This window comes from Chlorocebus sabaeus, chromosome 9 (genome assembly GCF_047675955.1).
Source record: "Chlorocebus sabaeus isolate Y175 chromosome 9, mChlSab1.0.hap1, whole genome shotgun sequence".
NCBI classification, from domain to species: Eukaryota; Metazoa; Chordata; class Mammalia; order Primates; family Cercopithecidae; genus Chlorocebus; species Chlorocebus sabaeus.
In genome coordinates, this window is record NC_132912.1 from 82,373,846 (window position 1) to 82,393,876 (window position 20,031).

The 20,031-nt window shown below is 39.3% G+C and overlaps 1 protein-coding gene across 3 annotated transcripts in view; it reads left to right on the forward strand.

Annotated features, from left to right (window-relative positions):
• The first annotated feature begins 890 nt into the window (after positions 1–890).
• The window catches only part of IPMK (inositol polyphosphate multikinase), a 77,132-nt gene continuing 57,991 nt past the window's right edge, over positions 891–20,031 (forward strand). For all 3 annotated transcript variants that reach the window (XM_007963403.3, XM_073019141.1, XM_007963404.3), the window contains exon 1: positions 891–1,423. In XM_007963403.3, coding sequence (XP_007961594.1) covers positions 1,234–1,423 — 190 coding nt within the window. In that variant the 5' untranslated portion in view covers positions 891–1,233. The remainder of the gene's footprint in view (positions 1,424–20,031) is intronic.

Consider the following 20,031-nt stretch of genomic DNA (forward strand, 5'->3'; position numbering starts at 1 on the left):
CTTACTTTAATCAGATACCTAAGATTTGACCCCAGTTTTTCTTGCTCGAGGCTTGTGACGATTTACCTTCAAGGCCAGGTCCAGCTTTTATATAACACGCCAGTGGCGGACATACAGGAATCAATGACTGAGTCCCATTCCAGAACCTCGCTTAGCTACCGGTGTCCATCCCTTTCTCCGGCTTTTGATATAATTATCTACTTAGGACCTTGGAACCTGCACTGTCTTAAAGGTCGAGTGGGAGAGAGAAAAAACTTGCTCCTTTCTTTAAAAAATGTGTTCACTTAAAAAAATTAGGATTTTTCTCTTTTACAGTCTGAAATTAGTGTCGGTTCCAATTTTATTTTATTTTTATATGTTTAATTTTTTGGTAAGAGCGGTTTAGACACAGCAATCCGGGGAGGGGGTGCTGAGATTAACTAGAAGGGTATTTTGAAGGGGCATCTTCTAATAAGCTGCCTGCTTTAACTTCTGTTGTTTTTTTGCGGGGTGGGAGTTGGAGGGAGTTGAGTGCAGTTAGGGGTGGCCTTTAGAGCCACCCTTGGCAATGCTAGTGCCTTCCAATTCTAATGCCGGGCTGCTCCGCACACTTGGAAGTCCCTGGCTTCTCTGAGCTGACACGCTGAGAAGCGTGTTGAATGAATGAAGCCACAGCAGCACGCGAGACTTCGAAATGCCCGCGAGGTGGGGGTGAGAAGGAACACGAGTGCGCTCGCCCCATGCCTGCTTGCGGTCGCCAGGTCCCAGCAGCGCCGCGGGCCCTCCCCGCTGATGGCAGGGGGGGTGTCCTGTCGGACGGCCTCTGGGCATGCTCAGTAGCGGCGGTGCAGGCGGCGCTGACGCGCGCGCGGCAGCTGAGGGGACTGGAGGACGGTGGGAGGGGGCGGGGGCGCAGGAGGTGGGGCCGCCGTCGCCGTCAGGGCCCCAGGGAGCGCGGGGCGCCGCTGCTGCTGCTCTTCGGCTCGGTTCTGTCTACTGGGCAGCGCCGGGGCCGGCGGCTGAGGCGGCAGAGGAGCAGGAGCCGGGAGCCGCGCTCCGCCGAGTTGGGCAGAGGAGCGCCCGCGTCCCCGCGGCGTCATGGGCCCCCTCCTGGGGCCTCAGCGGGCACCAGCCGCGGGAACCCCCGGGCCTCCTCGCGCCCAAGCCTGAGCGACCCCCGGGTTCTCCGGCGCCCCCTCCCTTGCCCTATTTTTTTCCCTGCTCTCGCTGCCGCTACCGCTTCTGCTCTCCGTTATGGCAACAGAGCCACCATCCCCCCTCCGGGTCGAGGCGCCGGGTCCCCCAGAAATGCGGACCCCACCGGCGATCGAGGCCACCCCTGAGGGCACCCCGCAGCCGGCGGGCGGCAGACTCCGCTTCCTCAACGGCTGTGTACCCCTTTCGCATCAGGTGGCCGGGCACATGTACGGGAAGGACAAAGTGGGTAAGTGGGGGTGGCACGGGGTTCGCCGCTCCCCTTCCGCCTCCGCGAGCCCCCTGCCAGCCGAGGCAGCCTGGCGCTCCCGGGCCCCCCTGGTGTGCACGCCAAATCCCCGGCCTCTTCCGCTGTCCCCCGAAGCCTCGCCACTCGAGCACAAGGGGTCGGAAAGTGGGACAATTCCTAGGGTGTGGGTCGTCAGGCTTGCAGCACTGGTGGCAGGGAGAGGCGTGCCTGGTCTCACCCACCCCCCGGGGAGGTTGGGTGTTGATTGGAGACGGCGTTGTTAGTGAAAATAAGGAACTTCATTTTTACTGGACGGGGAAGTAAATTCTCCCTTGAGCACAAGGTCTGTTTATTATAGGCGAGTAGCTATTGCAAAAGAAAAGGAATGAAATGCAGATGATGCTAATCTAGTACTTCTCTGCTGGGTGCAGCTGCATAGCTGGAGGGGAAGAAAAACACTGGGCTTTTCTTGGGGGGGGGGGGGGGGAGGTGAGAAGGGAAGAAAGCTTGTCTGTGATTTTTCCCTGTCCCTTGAGGAGGTTTTTCTGGTGTCTCCTTGATTTCTCTGGGAGGCGTGGTTCCAGTAGTGCAGAAACTCGGATTCCTGGTAGGAAATTCACACGGGTATGGTACTAGAATGATACACAAAATGTTCAACTATTCTTGTTCATTTTATAAGGCTGTACCATGGCTACTGTAATACATTTTCTGAGTTCACAAGTTTAAAGCTTATCTCAGCTTAGGAACTCTAATTCATCTAGCTTACTCGTAGTGGTTTCCTGGGCCATGATTACTCGGGTAATCTGATGGATGAGTATGTGAGTATTGTGGATCTTTGACCCGGAAGAACCAGTAGATACAATTTAGTTTATGCTGGTAAAATGATTCGGGTTTAGGTTGCTAATACTGACATTTTTAGACGAGGTGACTAAGACCAACCCTGGTTAAGAATGACGTGCCTAAAGTCACGTTACAATATGTTAAGAATTGTGAAACCAAGAGTTCTTCATTGGAGTACTGTTTTTTTTCACCATGTATTGTGTTTGCTGAAACAACTCAAGGCTTTTAGAAAATGGGTAACTATTAGTTTGAGTATATGCTGTTTCTCAAAGCGACGTTTTCCACTACTTTTATTTTTACCTACTTTGTTTAATTGTGTGCCTTTCTCCCCACTAAACTGTGAATTCATAGAGGTTAGAGAGGGAATCTGTATTCTCATAGCCTTGTACACGGACTGGGACTCAGTAACAGTCGGGAAATATTGAATAGTGAAAATTGGCGGTTCTTTTAGTACACGGAGGTAAAGAAATAACCTCCTCAAGGTGCTCACTATAGACATTTCCTCCTGTGTGTCGGTGTCTTGTAATGAGAATTTGAGAGTACTCATGGGGTTTCAGTTAATAGAGGAATGCCTATTGATTTATATTAATAAATTGTGATTTTAATATTCCTAATAATATTCTAGATGCCTGAAAAAGTAAATGTTTCTCTAAAGGTCCCTAGAGATGGACTTATATGCAAAGGAGAATAGATTTTAGAAATCTCAACATAAAAACAATCTAGATGATAATTGTCACTTGAGAGCGTAACCACTGCTTTTCACAGTATGTAATAGTGATCCCATTCAGAGAGTTATTGCAAATAGTGGCTGAAAAGTTAATTTGTCACCCAAATTGCCTAATTAAAAGAAAAGTTTAGATTCTGGAGTTAGTACTCCTTAGTTTTATTATTTCATTCCATGTAAAATAAACTTTTTTTGCAGTTTCATAAGGGTCTTTTGAGTAGGGACAGTCTGTATGTCATTATAGTAGAATGGATTGAACATACTGTGCTATCAACCTAATAAATTGTTGAATTTAATTCTCAGATAGTTATACAATCCTGCATGTGTTGTTAAGTAAAAGGATACTTGAATGATGATTATCTTCCCTATTTGTAAAATGGATAAGATGGTCACTAATTCAAAGTTCAACAGTTTTATTATGTTTCTCCACTGTCATAAGTCATGTACAGTTTAAAGAATATCATTTAGCTCATGTTTTGGTCTGTCAGTTGAAGTAATTCTCAGGATAAACTTATGTTTTATTATGTTGGTATTTGTTTTGTTTTTAAATTTGTGTTACTATCGTTAAGTAACCAGAAATGTTCAATTTAGGACTATTTTACCTATTTCCAGAAAGGAGTTGTTGGCTTTGTTAGTTTAAAAATTAAACTCATGGAACTTGATAGAACAAAAGGGCTTGAGCAGAAAAATAGATCTTGTTATATATGCTAAGTAACAAGCATATATTGGTAGTTCAGATATCAGTTATATTTTATGTTCTTCACTAAAACCATATTTCATCAAAGTACATTTAAATCTCAGTTCTAAGAATACAAAATATTTTGTTTTTTAAATTGTAAAAATTGTATAGTACACGGATCTTTTGGAAAAAAATTCAGTTTGAGTAGTGCCCTTCCCCCTACTCATTCTCCCAGGGGCAATCACTGGTAACTACTTCCTGTCTATCCTTTCAGGCCTTTGTTTCTGGGCACATACATAAACACATTAGCACAGTTCTGTTTTTTCATACAAATAAATCTATCAGCAACTTTTCTCATTCTGTATTATATCATGTATTTTACCTATATTTTTGTACTTATGATATACTTTATTCTTTCTAAAAATTGTGTTCTACAATGTGGATGTATCACAATTTATTTCTCTAATTGTAGATTTTTAGACTTTTCACCGTTTGTTTGCTGTGATAAGTAATGTACTTATTAAACATTCTTGTATATTATAGCATACCTTGCACATTGTGTACCTATCTCTGTAGGAAGTTTTCCCAAAAAAAGATCCATATAATTTCCCAAAACTCACCAAAGTTAGCATAAATATTTTTCTGCATAACATTCTTTTAATATCAATTTCTTTAAAAAGTCCTTAAAGTTTTAAACAAATGATGGAAATCTGATACTTATTTCTTGATCCGATATAGGATGTAGAAATGGGGCAGTCTATAGGGAAAACAAGGATTTAAACTCGTAATTGTTGTGGGGGAGAAAGACCTACAATTATCTTGGCTTAGTAGTCTCTTTTGATTAGATATCCTCTGAAACATTGACCTAAAATTATTTCAACCCTTCGGAAAAGTTGCAAGAACAATAGAAATTAACATTTTGCCAAATTTGCTTTATTATCTCTCAATGCAAATGTTTTCTTAACTATTTGCAAGTAGGTTCCATACATTATGTCACTTTACATGTTAATACTTCAGTGTGTCTTCCTTAAAAATGAGGATATTCTCTTCTGTAGCCACAGCACATTGATAAACTATGGGAAATTTAACAGGGATATAATACTTTAATCTATAGTCCATATTCTCACTTTGTCAACTGTTCCAATACTGTAATGTCTTTTATCACGTTTGTTTTTCTCAGTACAGGATCCGGTCCAGAATCATTTATTGCAATTAGTTGTTATGTCTTTTAGTGTCCTTTCATTTGTAACGGATCCCCAGCCTTTCCCTGTCTTTTATGACGTTGTCATTTTGAAGAGAACAGGCCAGTTATTTTATGAAATGTTCTTTAATTTGGGTTTGATAGTTCCTTATGATGGGATTCAGGTGATACATTTCCAGCTGGAACATTGTATAAGTGGAGGCTAACAATAGCTGCCCTTTAGTAGTGGATTAATTCTGGTTGTCTGATTCAAGTGTAGTCTGGCTTCTTCAGTATATAATTTTGTTTGTTTTTTGAGACAGGCTCTCGCTCTGTCACCTAGGCTGGAGTGCAGTGGCATGATATAGTTCACTGCAGCCTCAAACTTTAGGGCTCAAGCAATCCTGCCTCAGCCTCCTGAGTAGCCGGGAGTATAGGTGCGCACCACTAGGCTAGGCTAATTTTTTTTTTTTAAACGGAGTCTCACTCTGTTGCCCAGGCTGGAGAACAGTGGTACAGTCTTGACTCACTGCAACCTCTGCCTCCCAGGTTCAAGTGATTCTCGTGCCTCAGCCTCCTAAGTAGCTGGGATTACAGGAGTGTGCCACCACACCTGGCTAGTTTTTGCATTTTTAGTAGAGACGGGGTTTTGCCATGTTGGCCAGGCTGGTCTCGAGCTCCTGGGCTCAGGTGATCTACCCACCTCCACCTCTCAAAGTGCTAGGATTACAGATGTGAGCCACCGCTGGGCCAGGCTAATTTTTACATTTTTTGTAGAGATGGGATCTGGCTTTGTTGCCCAGGCTGGTCTTGAACTACTGGCTTCAAGTGATCCTTCTGCTTCAGCCTCCCAAAGTGCTAGGATTACAGGAATGAGTCACCATGCCTGACTTCAGTATATAGTTAATGTTTTCTGTTCTACAATTAAAAGCTGTATGTGAGGAGACACTTTACAGTTATGCAGCTATCTGTGTTCTCATCAACTTCACCCCTAGATTTGGCATCTGTTGATTCTTGCCTGAAGCTGTATTTATTCTGATAGTTACAAAATTGTGATTTTTTTTTCCCCATTCTTTCATTCCGTCTGCTTTAACAGCTAGCATTCTGAGAAATAGCTCTCTCTTTACCCCTAAGTATTTATGTCCTTATTTATAATCAGTTTGCATCGTGGATTCCTATTTGATAACATGTATCATTACCCATTATGGAACTTATTTATTTGACTTTAATCACATCTCAATGTTTTTAAAAAAGGAACTTATTTATTTTGTTGCTCAAATTGTCCCAAATTTGACCATTGAGAGCACTTCCTTTCTGTCGTAACAGGTTTTTTAGAATTCTGTCATAACTATCTTCCCCAGCCCTAGAGTCAACCATTTCTCCAAGGAGCCCTGGTTTCTTTCTGGGTGGAAAATGGTATTTAGAAACCAAGATCTGTGTTGTAATACCTGTTGGAGTATCATTTCTTCCAGGACTTTTCAATGGACATGATTTTTAAAGTATGTATAAATATTTTAGAAATTGTAATTTCGTATTTCATTTAAACCCGAGTTCTTCCTTTCCCTTGATTCTAAATTTGTATTTCCCTTCTTCTCTAGTAAGAACCCTGGCTCCCAGTGATATTAATATGTTTATTCTTTTGCTTAATCGTATAATTTTCAGAATTTCTACACCCATACTACTTCAGAAAACAAGCCTAGAATAAAGAATTCAGGATGAGTTTTGTTTTGTTTTGTTTTCTTTTATACTTTAAGTTCTGGGGTACATGTGCACAAGGTTCAGGTTTGTTACATATGTATATATGTGCAGTGTTGGTTTGCTGCACCTCTTAACTCGTCATTTACATTAGGTATTTCTCCTAATGCTATCCCTCCCCCTTTCCCCATCCCATGACAGGCCCCGGTGTGTGATGTTCACCGTCCTGTGTCCAAGTGTTCTCATTGTTCAATTCCCACCTATGAGTGAGAACATGCGGTGTTTGGTTTTCTGTCCTTGCGATAGTTTGCTCAGAATGATAGTTTCCGGCTTCATCCATGTCGCTACAAAGGACATGAACTCATGAATTCAGGATGAGATTTTCTTACACTGAGGGTATAAACTGTGTTCAAAAATTACCTGGGGCTGGGCACGGTGGCTAATTCCAGCACTTTGGGAGGCCAAGGCAGGTGGATCACTTGAGGCCAGGAGATCGAGACCAGCCTGGCCAACATAGCGAAACCCTGTCTCTACAAAAAAATGCAAAAATTAGCTGGATGTGTTGGTGGCACCTATAGTCCCAGCTACTCAGGTGGCTGAGGCAGGAGAATCTCTTGAACCTGGGAGCGGAGGTTGCAGTGAACCGAGACTGTGTCACTGCACTCCAGCCTGGGTGACAGAGCGAGACTGTCTAAAAGAACAAACAAACAAAAGTTAGTTGGATTAGGTTTTTTGTTTTTGGTTGTTATTTCTTTTTCTCCCTTTTTGCAGTAGTAGTATTCATTTGAAATACAGTTGGGTTCATTTGTTTCTGTTTAAATTCATATCCCTGCCTCCTCAAATTTTGTTTGTTTAATTATATATTTGAAAGCTCATAACATTAACATGCTTCCAAAAAACAAAACTTTACAGAAAAGTATAATTAAAAATGTCACTTCGTTATCACTCCACCCCATCCATTCCTCAGCATCTCTTGTAGGTAATCAAGTTGTTTTCTGATTTATCCTTTTTGAGTTCTTTTTACAGATATGTAAGTTTTATTTCCCTTTCTTTCTGATACAAAAGCTAGTATGCTTTATATACTGTTTTTCACCTGGTTTTTAAGAGTTAAGATTATATCCTAGAAATTGATATATATCAGTTCTTAGAGTTCCGCCTCATTTTTTTTTAACAGCTCAGCTGAGCATATTCAATCAATTTCCTGAATTTGCTTTTGGCCTTTTATTTTCATTCGCTTGTTTATCCTACTTCACGATCTTGATTCAAGTTGTTTTGTAATAAGTATTCATGCATCCCACTTAACTATTTCAAGATTGTCTTGGCTTTTTCTGGTCCTTTGCATAAATCAACTTGTTACTTTTCCCCAGAAACCCTATGAGATTTTATTTGGCATTGCCTTGAATCTGTAGATTTGGTGAGAATCAATTTCTTTACAATATTGAGTCTTCCAATACTTGAACATGGTATATCTCTCTATTTAGTCCTTAATTTCTCTCAGTGAGTCATAGTTTTCAGTGTACAGGACTTACGTATTGTTTACTAGGCTTTTTCCTTAAGTATTTGCTTTTATTGTAAATTGTACTGCCTTAAAGTTTTTTTTTTGAAAAAAATTTAAATTTATTAAAAATATGCCAGAATAGTACAGTGAACTAATGTATGCTATTCATCTGGATTTATCAATTGTTAATATTAATTTTGCCACATGTGCTTTATTACTCTCTGTATATGATTGTGCATAAACATTTAAGAATCAATTTTAGACATCATAACCTCTTTCCTCTAAATAATTGTGTATATTGCCTAAAAATAAGACAATTTTCTTACCTAACCATAGTAAAATTACAAAATTCAGAGTATTTAGCATTTGGCTTTTGCCATTATTCCAGTAATATCACTTACAGCACTTTCCCTCATCCAGGATCACACATTACATTTTGTTGTTACGATTCTTTTGTTTCCTGTTATTGGGAGCACTTCTTTCTGTATCTTTCATAACCATGGAATTTTTAAAGAGTATAAGGGTATAACATTTTAGAATGTCCTTTAAATTCACTTTGTCTGAATGCTTTGTCATGATTATATTCAGATTATGCATTTTTGGTGAGAATATTATATGACTATGTCTTGTCCTCAAAGCATATCATAAGACATAGGATGTCAGTTGCATTCTTGGTGATGTACCTAATCACCTGGTTAAGTGATTTCTGCCAGGTTTTTCCACAGGAAAGTTATCATTTTTGCTGTTAAGTAATTTGAGAGGAATATTTTGAAACTGTTCTATATACTGTTCCTCATGAAACTGTACCTTGATTGATAATATTTGACAGACTCACATAGTACTATGATAATTGCAAAATAGTAGTAGTCTAACTAGCATTCCTGTTACATTTGTTTTCGTTTTTGTTTTTTGAGACAGGTTCTTGCTCTGTTACCCAGGCTGGAGTGCAGTGGTACAATCATGGCTCACTGCAACCTCTGCCTTACAGGCTCAAGTGATGCTCCCACCTAAACCTCCTGAGTAGCTGGGACTGTATGCATGTACCACCATACCTGGCTAATTTTTTTTTTTTTTTTTTTTTCTTGTAGAGACGGGGTTTTACCACGTTGGCCAGGCTGGTCTTGAATTCCTCAGCTCATGCAATCCACCCGCCTCAGACTCTCAAAGTGTTGGCATTATAGGCCTTAACCATTGTGCCCAGTCCTCATTTCTGTTACATTTGTTAGTTGGCATTCTATATTAAGGAATAGATTTTCCTCCTGATTCATTCATTGATTGTTAAGGTGGATTTTTTTCAAACTTCAGTGAATAGATATTATCCATTATTGTTGCTGCTTGATGTTATGGTTGTCTCAGATTTGAGCAGTGGGAACTTCAATCTGGCTCCTATGTCTTTTTGATATTTCCTGTTTTTTCTTTTAAAACATTTTTTAACTTTCTGGCATAAAAAGATATTCCACATTCCTTTTGTGTCTTCCCTGTCTCGGCCCTGAAATGAGCCATTTTTCTTCAAGAAACGCTTGTTCCTTTAGGGGTAAATGGTATTTAGAAACTATGGTCTGGCCACTAGGTGTGCTCATGGTTTCTTGGGTGTGATTGCTGTTTTTCCATTCACAGACTGGACTAAGAAATGTATAATTTCATATTCTTAAACATTTGAGTTAATCCCTCTACCCATAATTTAAATTCAACACCATGAAGTTCTTTTTTGTCTCCCTTTATTCTATATTTACATCTCCCTTCTTCCTCAGTGAGAACTCTGTCTCCTCAAAACATCAGTATATTTATTCATTTTGAAATATAAACCAACTTATGTTCCTGGAACGATCTAAAATAACCTTTTTTTAAAATTGCATTGATTTTTCTTCATTGTCCATTTCTTAGTTCTTTGCTTTTTCATTCCTATCTTTCTATTTATTTGGAATTAATAGGTTCTTTTTTCTGACATCTTAAGTTGGAGACTTCCTTTTTCTTCTAATACAAGCATTTAAAACTGCACATTTCCCTTTAAGTACTAAGCAATGCATTATCTGCATTTCACAAATTTTGATAGGTTGAGTTTTTATTATAATTTATATTAAAAATACTTTCTAATTTCCCTTGTGAATTTTGATACATGAATAATTAGAAGGGTGTTGTTTACTTTCCGAGTATTTGGTATTTTCCCAAATATCTTATTGTTACTTCCATTGTGGTCAGAGAATATTTCCTATATGAATATTCTCTGTGATTCCAATCTTGTTAGATTTTAGACTTGTTTTATGGTTCAGCACTTAGTCAATCTTGGTGAATGCTCCATTTATATATTAGAAGAATGTATATTCAGTTGGATATAGCATTCATTCCACAGGTGTCAATTTGGTCAACTTGTTTGTTGCTGTTCAAGTTTTATATATCATTACTAATATTCTATTTGTTTTTTTTTTTTTGGAGATGGAGTCTCGCTCTGTCTCCAGGCTGGAGTGCAGTAGCGTGGTCTTGGCTCACAGCAGCCTCCACCTCCTGGGTTCAAGCGATTCTCCTGCCTCAGCCTCCCAAGTAGCTGGGATTACAGGCACATGCCACCATGCCCGGCTAATTTTCATATTTTTAGTAGATGGCGGTTTCACCATGTTGGCCAGGCTGGTCTTGAACTCCTGACCTCGTGATCCACCTACCTTGGCCTCCCAAAGTCTTGGGATTACAGGTGTGAGCCACCGCACCCAGCCTATTCTATTTGTTTTATCAATTGTTGAGAAAGTAATTATGGATTTGTCCTTTGTGGATTTGTCTGCCCTTTCAGTTCTGTCAGTTTTTTCTTCATGTATTTTGAACCACCAAATAATTTAGTACACACATATTTAGAATTGTTGTATCATCTTAATGAACTGACCTTTTTATTGTTATGAAATGTCTCTCTTTATATATAATGTTTCTTGTAGTCTGCTTTCTCTAATACCATGTGGTCTGATATATAATATTACTATATTAAACGTTCTTATGAGCAATAATTGCATGATATATCTTTTCCATTCTTTCACTTTTAACTCATCTGTGTCTTTAAAAAGTGTCTAGGGGTTTGATATTTTTCAGTCTGTTTCGGATTCTCTGAGCATCTTGGCTGTATGTTTTTATGTTTCTTAATACTTTTAGAACATTTCAGGCATTGCCTTGTCAAATATTTTCTCAGTCCCTTTTTCACATTTTAAAAATGTTCTTTATTATTTTATTTTATTTATTTATTATTGTTTTTGAGACAGAGTCTTGCTCCATTGCCCAGGCTGGAGTACAGTGGTGTAATCTCAGCTCACTGCAACCTCTGCCTCCCAAGTTCAAGAGATTCTCATGTCTCAGCCTCCCAAGTTGCTGGGATTACAGGCGTGTGCCACCACGCCTGGCTAATCTTTGTGTTTTTAGTAGAGACAGGGTTTCACCATGTTGGCCAGGCTGGTCTTGAACTCCTGACTTCAGGCAATCAACCCGCCTTGGAGTCCCAAAGTGCTAGGATTACAGGTGTTAGCCACTGGGCCTGGCTATTAAAATACCCTGTGTTTAACTGAGATTAAACAGAATCTATTATTCTCTTAGTATGTATATAATGTATATATTTCCTTATATCACAGGTTTCCTTTTCTAATGATAAAAGCAAATATGTTGTTTTCATTTGTTTTATTCCGTTTGATTTTAGAAGCAGGGTCTTTTACACTCAGACCGGAGTGCGGTGGTGTGATCACAGCTCACTAGCAGCCTCAACCTCCTGGGCTCAAGTGATCCTCCCATCTCAGCCCCTCAAGTAGCTGAGACTACAGGCATGTGCCAACATGCCTGGCTAATTTTCATTTATTTTTTGTAGATATGGGATCTTACTATGTTGCCGAGGCTGGTCTTGAACTCATCAACTCAAGTTTTCCTCCTGTCTTATCAGGGGAACCAACCCCTAGTATTTCAGCGTAGGTTCTTTTCTATTTTCCCTAAGTGTTGGCTGGTCTGAGAAATAAAGAGAAAGAGTACAAAGAGAGAAATTTCACAGCTGGGCCTCTGGGGGTGACATCACATGTCAGCAGGTTCTGTGATGTCCCCTGAACCACAAAACCAGCAAGTTTTTATTAGGGATTTCAAAAGGGGAGGGGGGTACAAACAGGGAGTAAATCACAAAGATCACATGCCTCAAGGGGCAATAAAAGATTACAAGGGCAGAAGGGCAGATCACAAGGCCAGGGCGAAATTAGAATTACTGATGAGGTTCCATGTCCTACTGGGCACGCATTGTCTTGATAAACATCTTAACAGGAAACAGGGTTCGAGAGCAGACAACCGGTCTGACTAGAATTTGCCAGGCTGAATGTCCTAATCCTAGCAAGCCTGAGGGCACTGCAGGAGACAAGGGCATTATGTCATCCGTTATTCAACCACATAAGACAGACACTCCCAGAGCAGCCATTTTAGAGACCACCACTTGGGAATGCATTCCTTTCCCAGAGTTATTCCTTGCTGAGAAAAGAATTCAGTGATATTTCTCCTATTAGCTTCTGTAAGAAGAGAAATATGACTCTGTTCTGTCCGGCCCAGCAGGCAGTCAGACCTTATGGTTAGCTCCCTAATTCCCTGAAAATCGCTGTTATCCTGTTCTTTTCAGGGTGCCCAGATTTCATATTGTTCAAACACACATGCTTTACAAACAATTTGTGCAGATAACACAATCATCAGGGTCCTGAGGCTACATGCATCCCCGCTTATGAAGATGATGGGATTAAGAGATTAAAGACAGACATAGGAAATTATAAGAGTATTGATTGGGGAAGTGATAAATATCCATGAAATCTTCACAATTTATGTTCAGAGATTGCAGTAAAGACAGGCATAAGAAATTGTAAAGGTGTTAATTTGGGGAACTAATAAATGTCCATGAAGTCGTCACAATTTATGTTCCTCTGCTGTGGCCTCAGTCGGTCCCTCTGGTCGGGGTCTGTCACTTCCCACATCACTGTCTCAGCTTTCCAAAGTGTTGGGATTATAGGTGTGAGCCACCACACCTGACCAATATATGTTTATCATAGAAATTTCCAGGAGAAATTTACAAAAAAGAAAAAACAAAGAAATATAAATTACTTAGATGGTGATATCATCAAGATGGCAGAATAGAAGATCCCCTAGCATCACTGCTTTCATAAAAATACAATTAGAAACCATTCAAAGACAAGAGCACCAGCCTGAATACACCAGAACTCGGGAGAATCAGAGAAATCCCCAGTATCCACAGACCTGAGAGAAACCTTGGCTGATAAGAGAAATCATCATTTCAGATTGTGCCAACCCCTCCCCCAAGCTGGCATAACACCACTCAGAAAATTTCCCTAGACCCATGGTTTCTGAGGTGAGAGGAGAGAATTGGAGGTGGATGTTTGATCTTCTCACTGGTCTGGGAATCTTCATTGAAAGCCCACTCCAGCTCCATCTCGTAGGTACCGTTGGAAATGCCAGAAGGACTGAACCAGCTGGACTGCATTGGGAACAAAAGTGGGCCAATGATTACAGTGACAGGTGTGGATCTTTGTGGCTACTCAGTACTCCAATCAGCTGGGAAACCGTGTTGAAGAGACTGGTTGATGCTATAGAGCTGCAGGGACATAGTCTGTGGGATAGCCTGAATCCCAGGCTTTCCACAAAGCCCAGGTGCTTGCATGGAACCTTCCCTGGATAGAAACAACTAACAGTCATGATTAAGTTCCAGTGCCCACTTAAGTTTTCTCCAGTTTAAGAAACAGTGGTAGGGCAGCAATGTAGTTCTGTGGCAGTGTTTAAGCTTTGGTGCTCACTGTAAGTCTTCCCTAGAGTGGGAAACAATGGCAGGGCAGCGATTTCATCCTGCAATAGCATTTATGCTTCAATGTTCATTATAAGTCTTCCCCAGAACAGGAAACAATGACAGGGCAATGAATTAGTTCTAATGCAGTGTTTTAGTTCCAGTACTTACTCTAAGTCATCCACTAAACAGGAAGAAACAACAGGCCATGTTTAAGGTGTGATACTAAAAAGTAAAGGTCTAACTAACAGGAATAAAGAACACCTGCAAAAACTAGAAGAGTTAACTGTCTCTTCAAATGTGCAGGCATCAACATAAAGATGCAAGGATTGTGAAAATCCAACAAAGTATGATACTACTAAAAGAAACCAACTCAACTCCAGAAATGAACTAGAAGAATAGAAGATCTACAAGATTTTTGAAAGAGAATTTAGAATTATTTTTTGAAGAAGTTCAGGGAATCACAAGAAGGTGTGGATAGAAATCTGAATGGAATTTGGAAAACACTCCAGAAATGAAATGAGAAGTTTGATAAAAATAGAAGTGTTTTTTTAAAAAACAGAGAGATCCTATAAATACAGAGTACCATAACTGAATGGAAAAACTCATTAGAAAGTTTTGACAGCAGACTTGATCAAACAGAGGAAAGAATTATTGAGCTTGAGGGTAGAAGCTATGAATTTACCTAAACAGAGGAGCAAAAAGAAAAGAATAAAGAATGAAGAGGGCCCACAAGAATTATGAGTCATCAATAAGGGAAGCAACCTCTGATAATTGGAATTTTTAAAGGAGATGAGAGTGAAAAAGGCCTAGAAGGCATATTTAAGGAAATAATGACTGAAAATTTCCAAAATCTGAGGAAAGATGACAACATCTAGGTAAAGGAAGCTGAGAGATTACCATTCAAATTCAACATAGAGAGGGAATTCCCCAAGGCACATTATAATCAAATTAGCAAAAATCAAAGACAAAGAAAAAATACTAAAAACATCAAGAAAAAGGAAACATATCTCAGTCAGTGGAGCCCCAATATAGCTTTCAGTGGATTCCTCAGCAGAAACCTTGAAGGCCATGAGAGACTGGAATGCTATATTCAAAGGAAGGGAGGGAGGGAGAGAGGGAGGGAAATTGTCCACCAAGAATATTGTACCCAGTAAAGCTATTTTTCTTTTTCTTTTTTATTTTGGAGATGGAGTCTTACTCTGTCACTCAGGCTGGAGTGCAGTGCGTGATGGCTCACTGCAGCCTTCACCTCCTGAGTTCAAGCATTCTCCTGCCTCAGCCTCCTGAGTAGCTGGGACTACAGGCGCATGCCACCATGCCCAGCTAATTTTTTGTATTTTAGTAGAGACAGGGTTTCACTGTGTTGCCCAGGCTATTCTCGAACTCCTGAAACTCCTAAGCTCAGGTAGTCTGCCTGCCTTGTCCTCCCAAAGTGCTAGGATTATAGTCTTGAGCTACTGTGCCCAGCCCAGTAAAGCTATTTTTCAAACACAAAGGAAGGATAAAGACATTTCCAGACAAACAAATGTTGAGGGAGTTCATCAATGCCAGACCTGTTTTGCAAGAACTGTGTATTAGTCTGTTTTCACGCTGCTAATAAAGACATAACTGACACTGGATAATTTATAAAGGAAGGAGATTTAATTGACTCACAGTTCCACATGGCTTGGGAGGCCTCACAATCATGGCAGAAGGTGGAGGAGCAAAGTCATATCTTACATAGTGGCAGGCAAGACAGCTTGTGCAGGGGCACTCCCATTTATAAAATTATCAGAGACTTATTTACTACCAAAAGAACAGTATGGGGGAAACCACCCCCATTATTTAATTATCTCCATCTGACTTTGCCCTTGACATGTGAGGATTACTACAATTCAAGGTAAGATTTGGGTGTGGACACAGCCAAACCATATTAGACTGCTAGAGGGAGTTCTTCAGTCTGAAGGAAGTGGATGCTAAGATGTAACAAGAAAACATCTGAAGTTAAAAAAACTCAAGGATGAGGCTGGGCACAGTGGCTCATGCCTGTAATCCTAGCTCTTTGGGAGGCGGAGGTGGGTGGATCACCTGAGGTGAGGAGTTTGTGACCAGCCTGGCCAACATGGTGAAACCCCATCTCTACTAAAAATACAAAAATTACCTGTGCGGGTGATGGGTGCCTGTAATCCCAGCTATTCAGGAAGCCAAGGCAGGAGAATCACTTGAACCCAGAAGGTGAAGGTTGCAGTGAGCTGAGATCACACCATTACACTGCAGCCTGGGTGACAGAAGGTGACTGCATCTCAAAAAAAAAAAAAAAAAAAAAAACTCTTGGATAAAAGTAGAACAACTATTTGGTATTATGCTTATTATCTGTGTGATGAAATAATCTCTACAGCAGACTTTTGTGACATACAATTTACCTATAGAACAAACATGCACATGGACCCCTGAGCCTAAAAGTAAACCTTAAAAAAAAAAAAGTGAAACAATCAAATTCAGAATACTCTAATACTGTAGTTATGGTAAGTAAAACCACTTATATCTTAAATATGAAGACTAAAAGACAAAACTCTTAGTAACTCCAACAATTGGTTAAGAGGCAATATAAAAAGGTATAAATTGAAGCATGAAAGTCAAAGTACAGGGGGTGATACGGTGTTAAAATAAAGAGTTTGTTTTTGATGCTTGTCAGTCCACATTGAGTTATTATCAGTTTAAAATAACCTGTTGTAACTACAAAATATTTTTTATAAGCCTCGTGGTAACCATAAACCAAAAACCTGTAAGAGAGACACTAAAAATAAATGGCATAGAATCAAAACATACTACTAGAAAAAAATCCTTAACTATGACAGTAAGTGGAAAAGAAGAAAAGATCTACAAAACAACTAACAAAATGACAGTAGTAAACCCTTACCTATCATACCTTGAGTGTAAGTGTATTAAATTCCCCAATTAAAAGACATAGAGTTGCCGAATGCATAATGAAACAAGACCCAACTATATGCTGTCTGCAAGAAACTCACTTTACCTTTAAAGACATGCACAGATTGAAAGTAAAGGGATGGAAAGATATTCCATGCAAATGCAGACCAAAAAAGCTGGAGTAGCTATGGTTGTATCAGATAAAATAAACTTTGTCAACAGTGTTACAGAGGACAAAGGAGACCATTTGTTACATAATGGTGAAGGAGTCAGTAGTATGGCAAGAGGATATAATCATTGTAAATGTGTTTATATGCAACACTGGAGCACCCAAGTATATAAAACATATTAATGGACCTAAAGGGAAAAACTGACTGTAATAGAATAATAGTAGGAGACTTCAACACCCCACTTCCGGCAATGAACATGTGATCCAGATAGAAAAATCAACAGTCTTCAGAGTTAAATTGGACTGTAAGCCAAATGGACCCAACAGACATTTACAGAATATTGCAGTAAACAGTTGCAGAATATACTTTTTTTTCAACAATGCATGCAGCATTCTCCAGGACAAATCATATGTTAGGTTTCAAAGCAGGTCTTAACAAATTTTTAAAAATAATATCAACCGGGGGCCAGGCACGGTGGCTCACGCCTGTAATCCCAGCACTTTGGGAGGCCGAGATGGGCGGATCATGAGGTCAGGAGATCGAGACCATCCTGGCTAACACGGTGAAACCCCATCTCTACTAAAACTACAAAAAATTAGCCGGGGGTGGTGGCGGGCCCCTATAGTCCCAGCTACTTGGGAGGCTGAGGCAGGAGAATGGCATGAACCTGGGAGGCAGAGCTTTCAGTGAGCCGAGATTGTGCCACTGCACTCCAGCCTGGGCAACAGAGTGAGACTCCATCTCAAAACAAACAAACAAATAAATAATAATATCAACTATCCTTTCTGACCACACAGAATAAACCTAGAAACCAATAATAGAAGGAAAAAATGGAAATGGTACAAATTTATGGAAATTAAACAACATGCTCCTGAACAATGAATGGAATCAATTAAGAAATTAAATTATAAAATTCCTTCAGACAAATGAAAATGGAAACAGCATACCAATACATAGGATGCAAGAAAAGCAGTTCTTTGAGGGAAGTTTATAGCAATAAACACTGATGTCAAAATGTAGAAAGACTTCAAATAACCTAATGATGCATCTCAAGGAGTTAGAAGAGCAAGAGCAAACCAAAACCAAATTTAGTAGAAGTGAAATAGACAAAAAGTTTCTGAGAATGGTTTGACATACAATGGCAAATTAAGAAATATGGTACATCACATTCACAGAATAAAAAACAGAAACTATATAATTATTTCAATAGATGCTGAAAAAGATGTGATAAAATTCAACATCGCTTCCTGATAAAAACTCTCACCAAACTGTGTATAGAAGGAACATACTTCAGAACAAATAAAGGCCATTTGTGAAAACTCGCAGCTAATATAATACTGAATTAGGAAAAACTGAAGCCTTTCTGAGATCTTAGAAGAAGACAAGAATGCTCATTTTCACCACTCCTGTTTGACATACGAGTGGAAGTCCTGGTCAGAGCAGTTAGTCAAGAGAAGGGAATAAGAAAGGAGGAAGTCAAATTATCCTTGTTTGCAGACAACATGATCTTATATTTAGAAAAATCTAAAGACTCCACCAAAATACTGTTAGAGCTGATGAAAGAATTCAGCAAAGCTGCAAGATACAAAGTCAACATACAAAAATCTTCATTTCTACACATCAACAGTGAACAATATGAAAAACAAATTTAAAAAGCAATCTCATTTACAATAGTTAATAACAACAACTTAACAACAACAACAAAAAACCTCGGAAAAAATTAAACCAAAAAGTGAAATAACTTTACAATGAAAACTATAAAACACTGCTGAAAGAACTGAAGAAGACACACAATGTGAAAAGATATGTTCATGGATTGGAAGAATTAATATCATTAAAATGTTCATACTACCCAAAGCAGTCTACAGAGTCAATGTAATCCCTATCAAATCACCAAAGACATTCGTCAGAGAAATAGAAAAATGTCCTAAATTTGTATGGAACCACAAAAGACCTCAAATACCCAAAGAAATCCTGAGGAAAAAGAATAAAGCTGGAGGCATCATACTACCTGGCTTCAAAATTTACCACATAGGTCTAATATCCAGAACACCATGGCACTGACACAAAAACAGACACATAGTCTAATGGAGCATAATAGCGAACCTGTAAATAAATTCACACATTTCCAGCCAATTGATTTTTGGCAAAGGTGCCAAGCACATACATTGGGGAAGGAATGGTGTCTTCAATAAATGGGGTGGGAAAACTGGATATCCATAAGCAGAAAAATGAAACTAGATATCTATCCCTTTCCATATATAAAAAATGAATATGTATTTGATTAGATTGGATGTAAAACATGAAACTACCAGAATAAAATACTGAATAAATGCTTTAGGACAATGGTCTGGGCAAAGATTTTCTGGGCAAGACCTCAGAAGGACAGGCAACAAAAGCAAACATACAAATGGGGTTACATCAAACCAAAAAGCTTATGCACTGCAAATGAAACAATCAACAGAGTGACAGCCTATAGAATGGGAGAAAATATTTGCAAACTATCCATGTGAGAACAGATTAATAAGCAGAATATATAAATAACCAACTCAACAGCAAAAATAATCCAATAAAAACTAGGCAAAGATTCTGAATAGACATCTCTCAAAAGTGGACATACAAATGACCAATTGGGGTATGAAAAAGTGCTCAACATCACTAATCATAAGAGAAATGCAAATCTAAAAACCAATAAGATATTATCTCATGCTAGTTAAAATGGTTCTTATTAAAACGTCAAACTGAGCATAGTGGCTTATTCCTATAGTCCCAGCCCTGGGAGGCTGGGGTGGGAGGATTGCCTGAGCCCAGAGGTTGGAGGCTGCAATGAGCTATGATTGTGCCACTGCACTCCAGCCTGTGTTACAGAGTGAGACCCTATCTCAAAAACAACAACAGCATATACATTTTTTTTTTTAAAGTAAAAGAACAGCAGATGCTGGCAAGGATGTGGAGAAAGAACATTACTACACAGTCGTTAGGTATGTAAATTAGCCACTTTGGGAAATAGTATGGAAATTTCTCAGAAAACTAAAAATAAATCAGCCATATGATCCAGCATTCCTACTTGTGAATATATATCCAAAAGAAATCAATATGTTGAAGAGATATCTGTACTCTCGTGTTTACT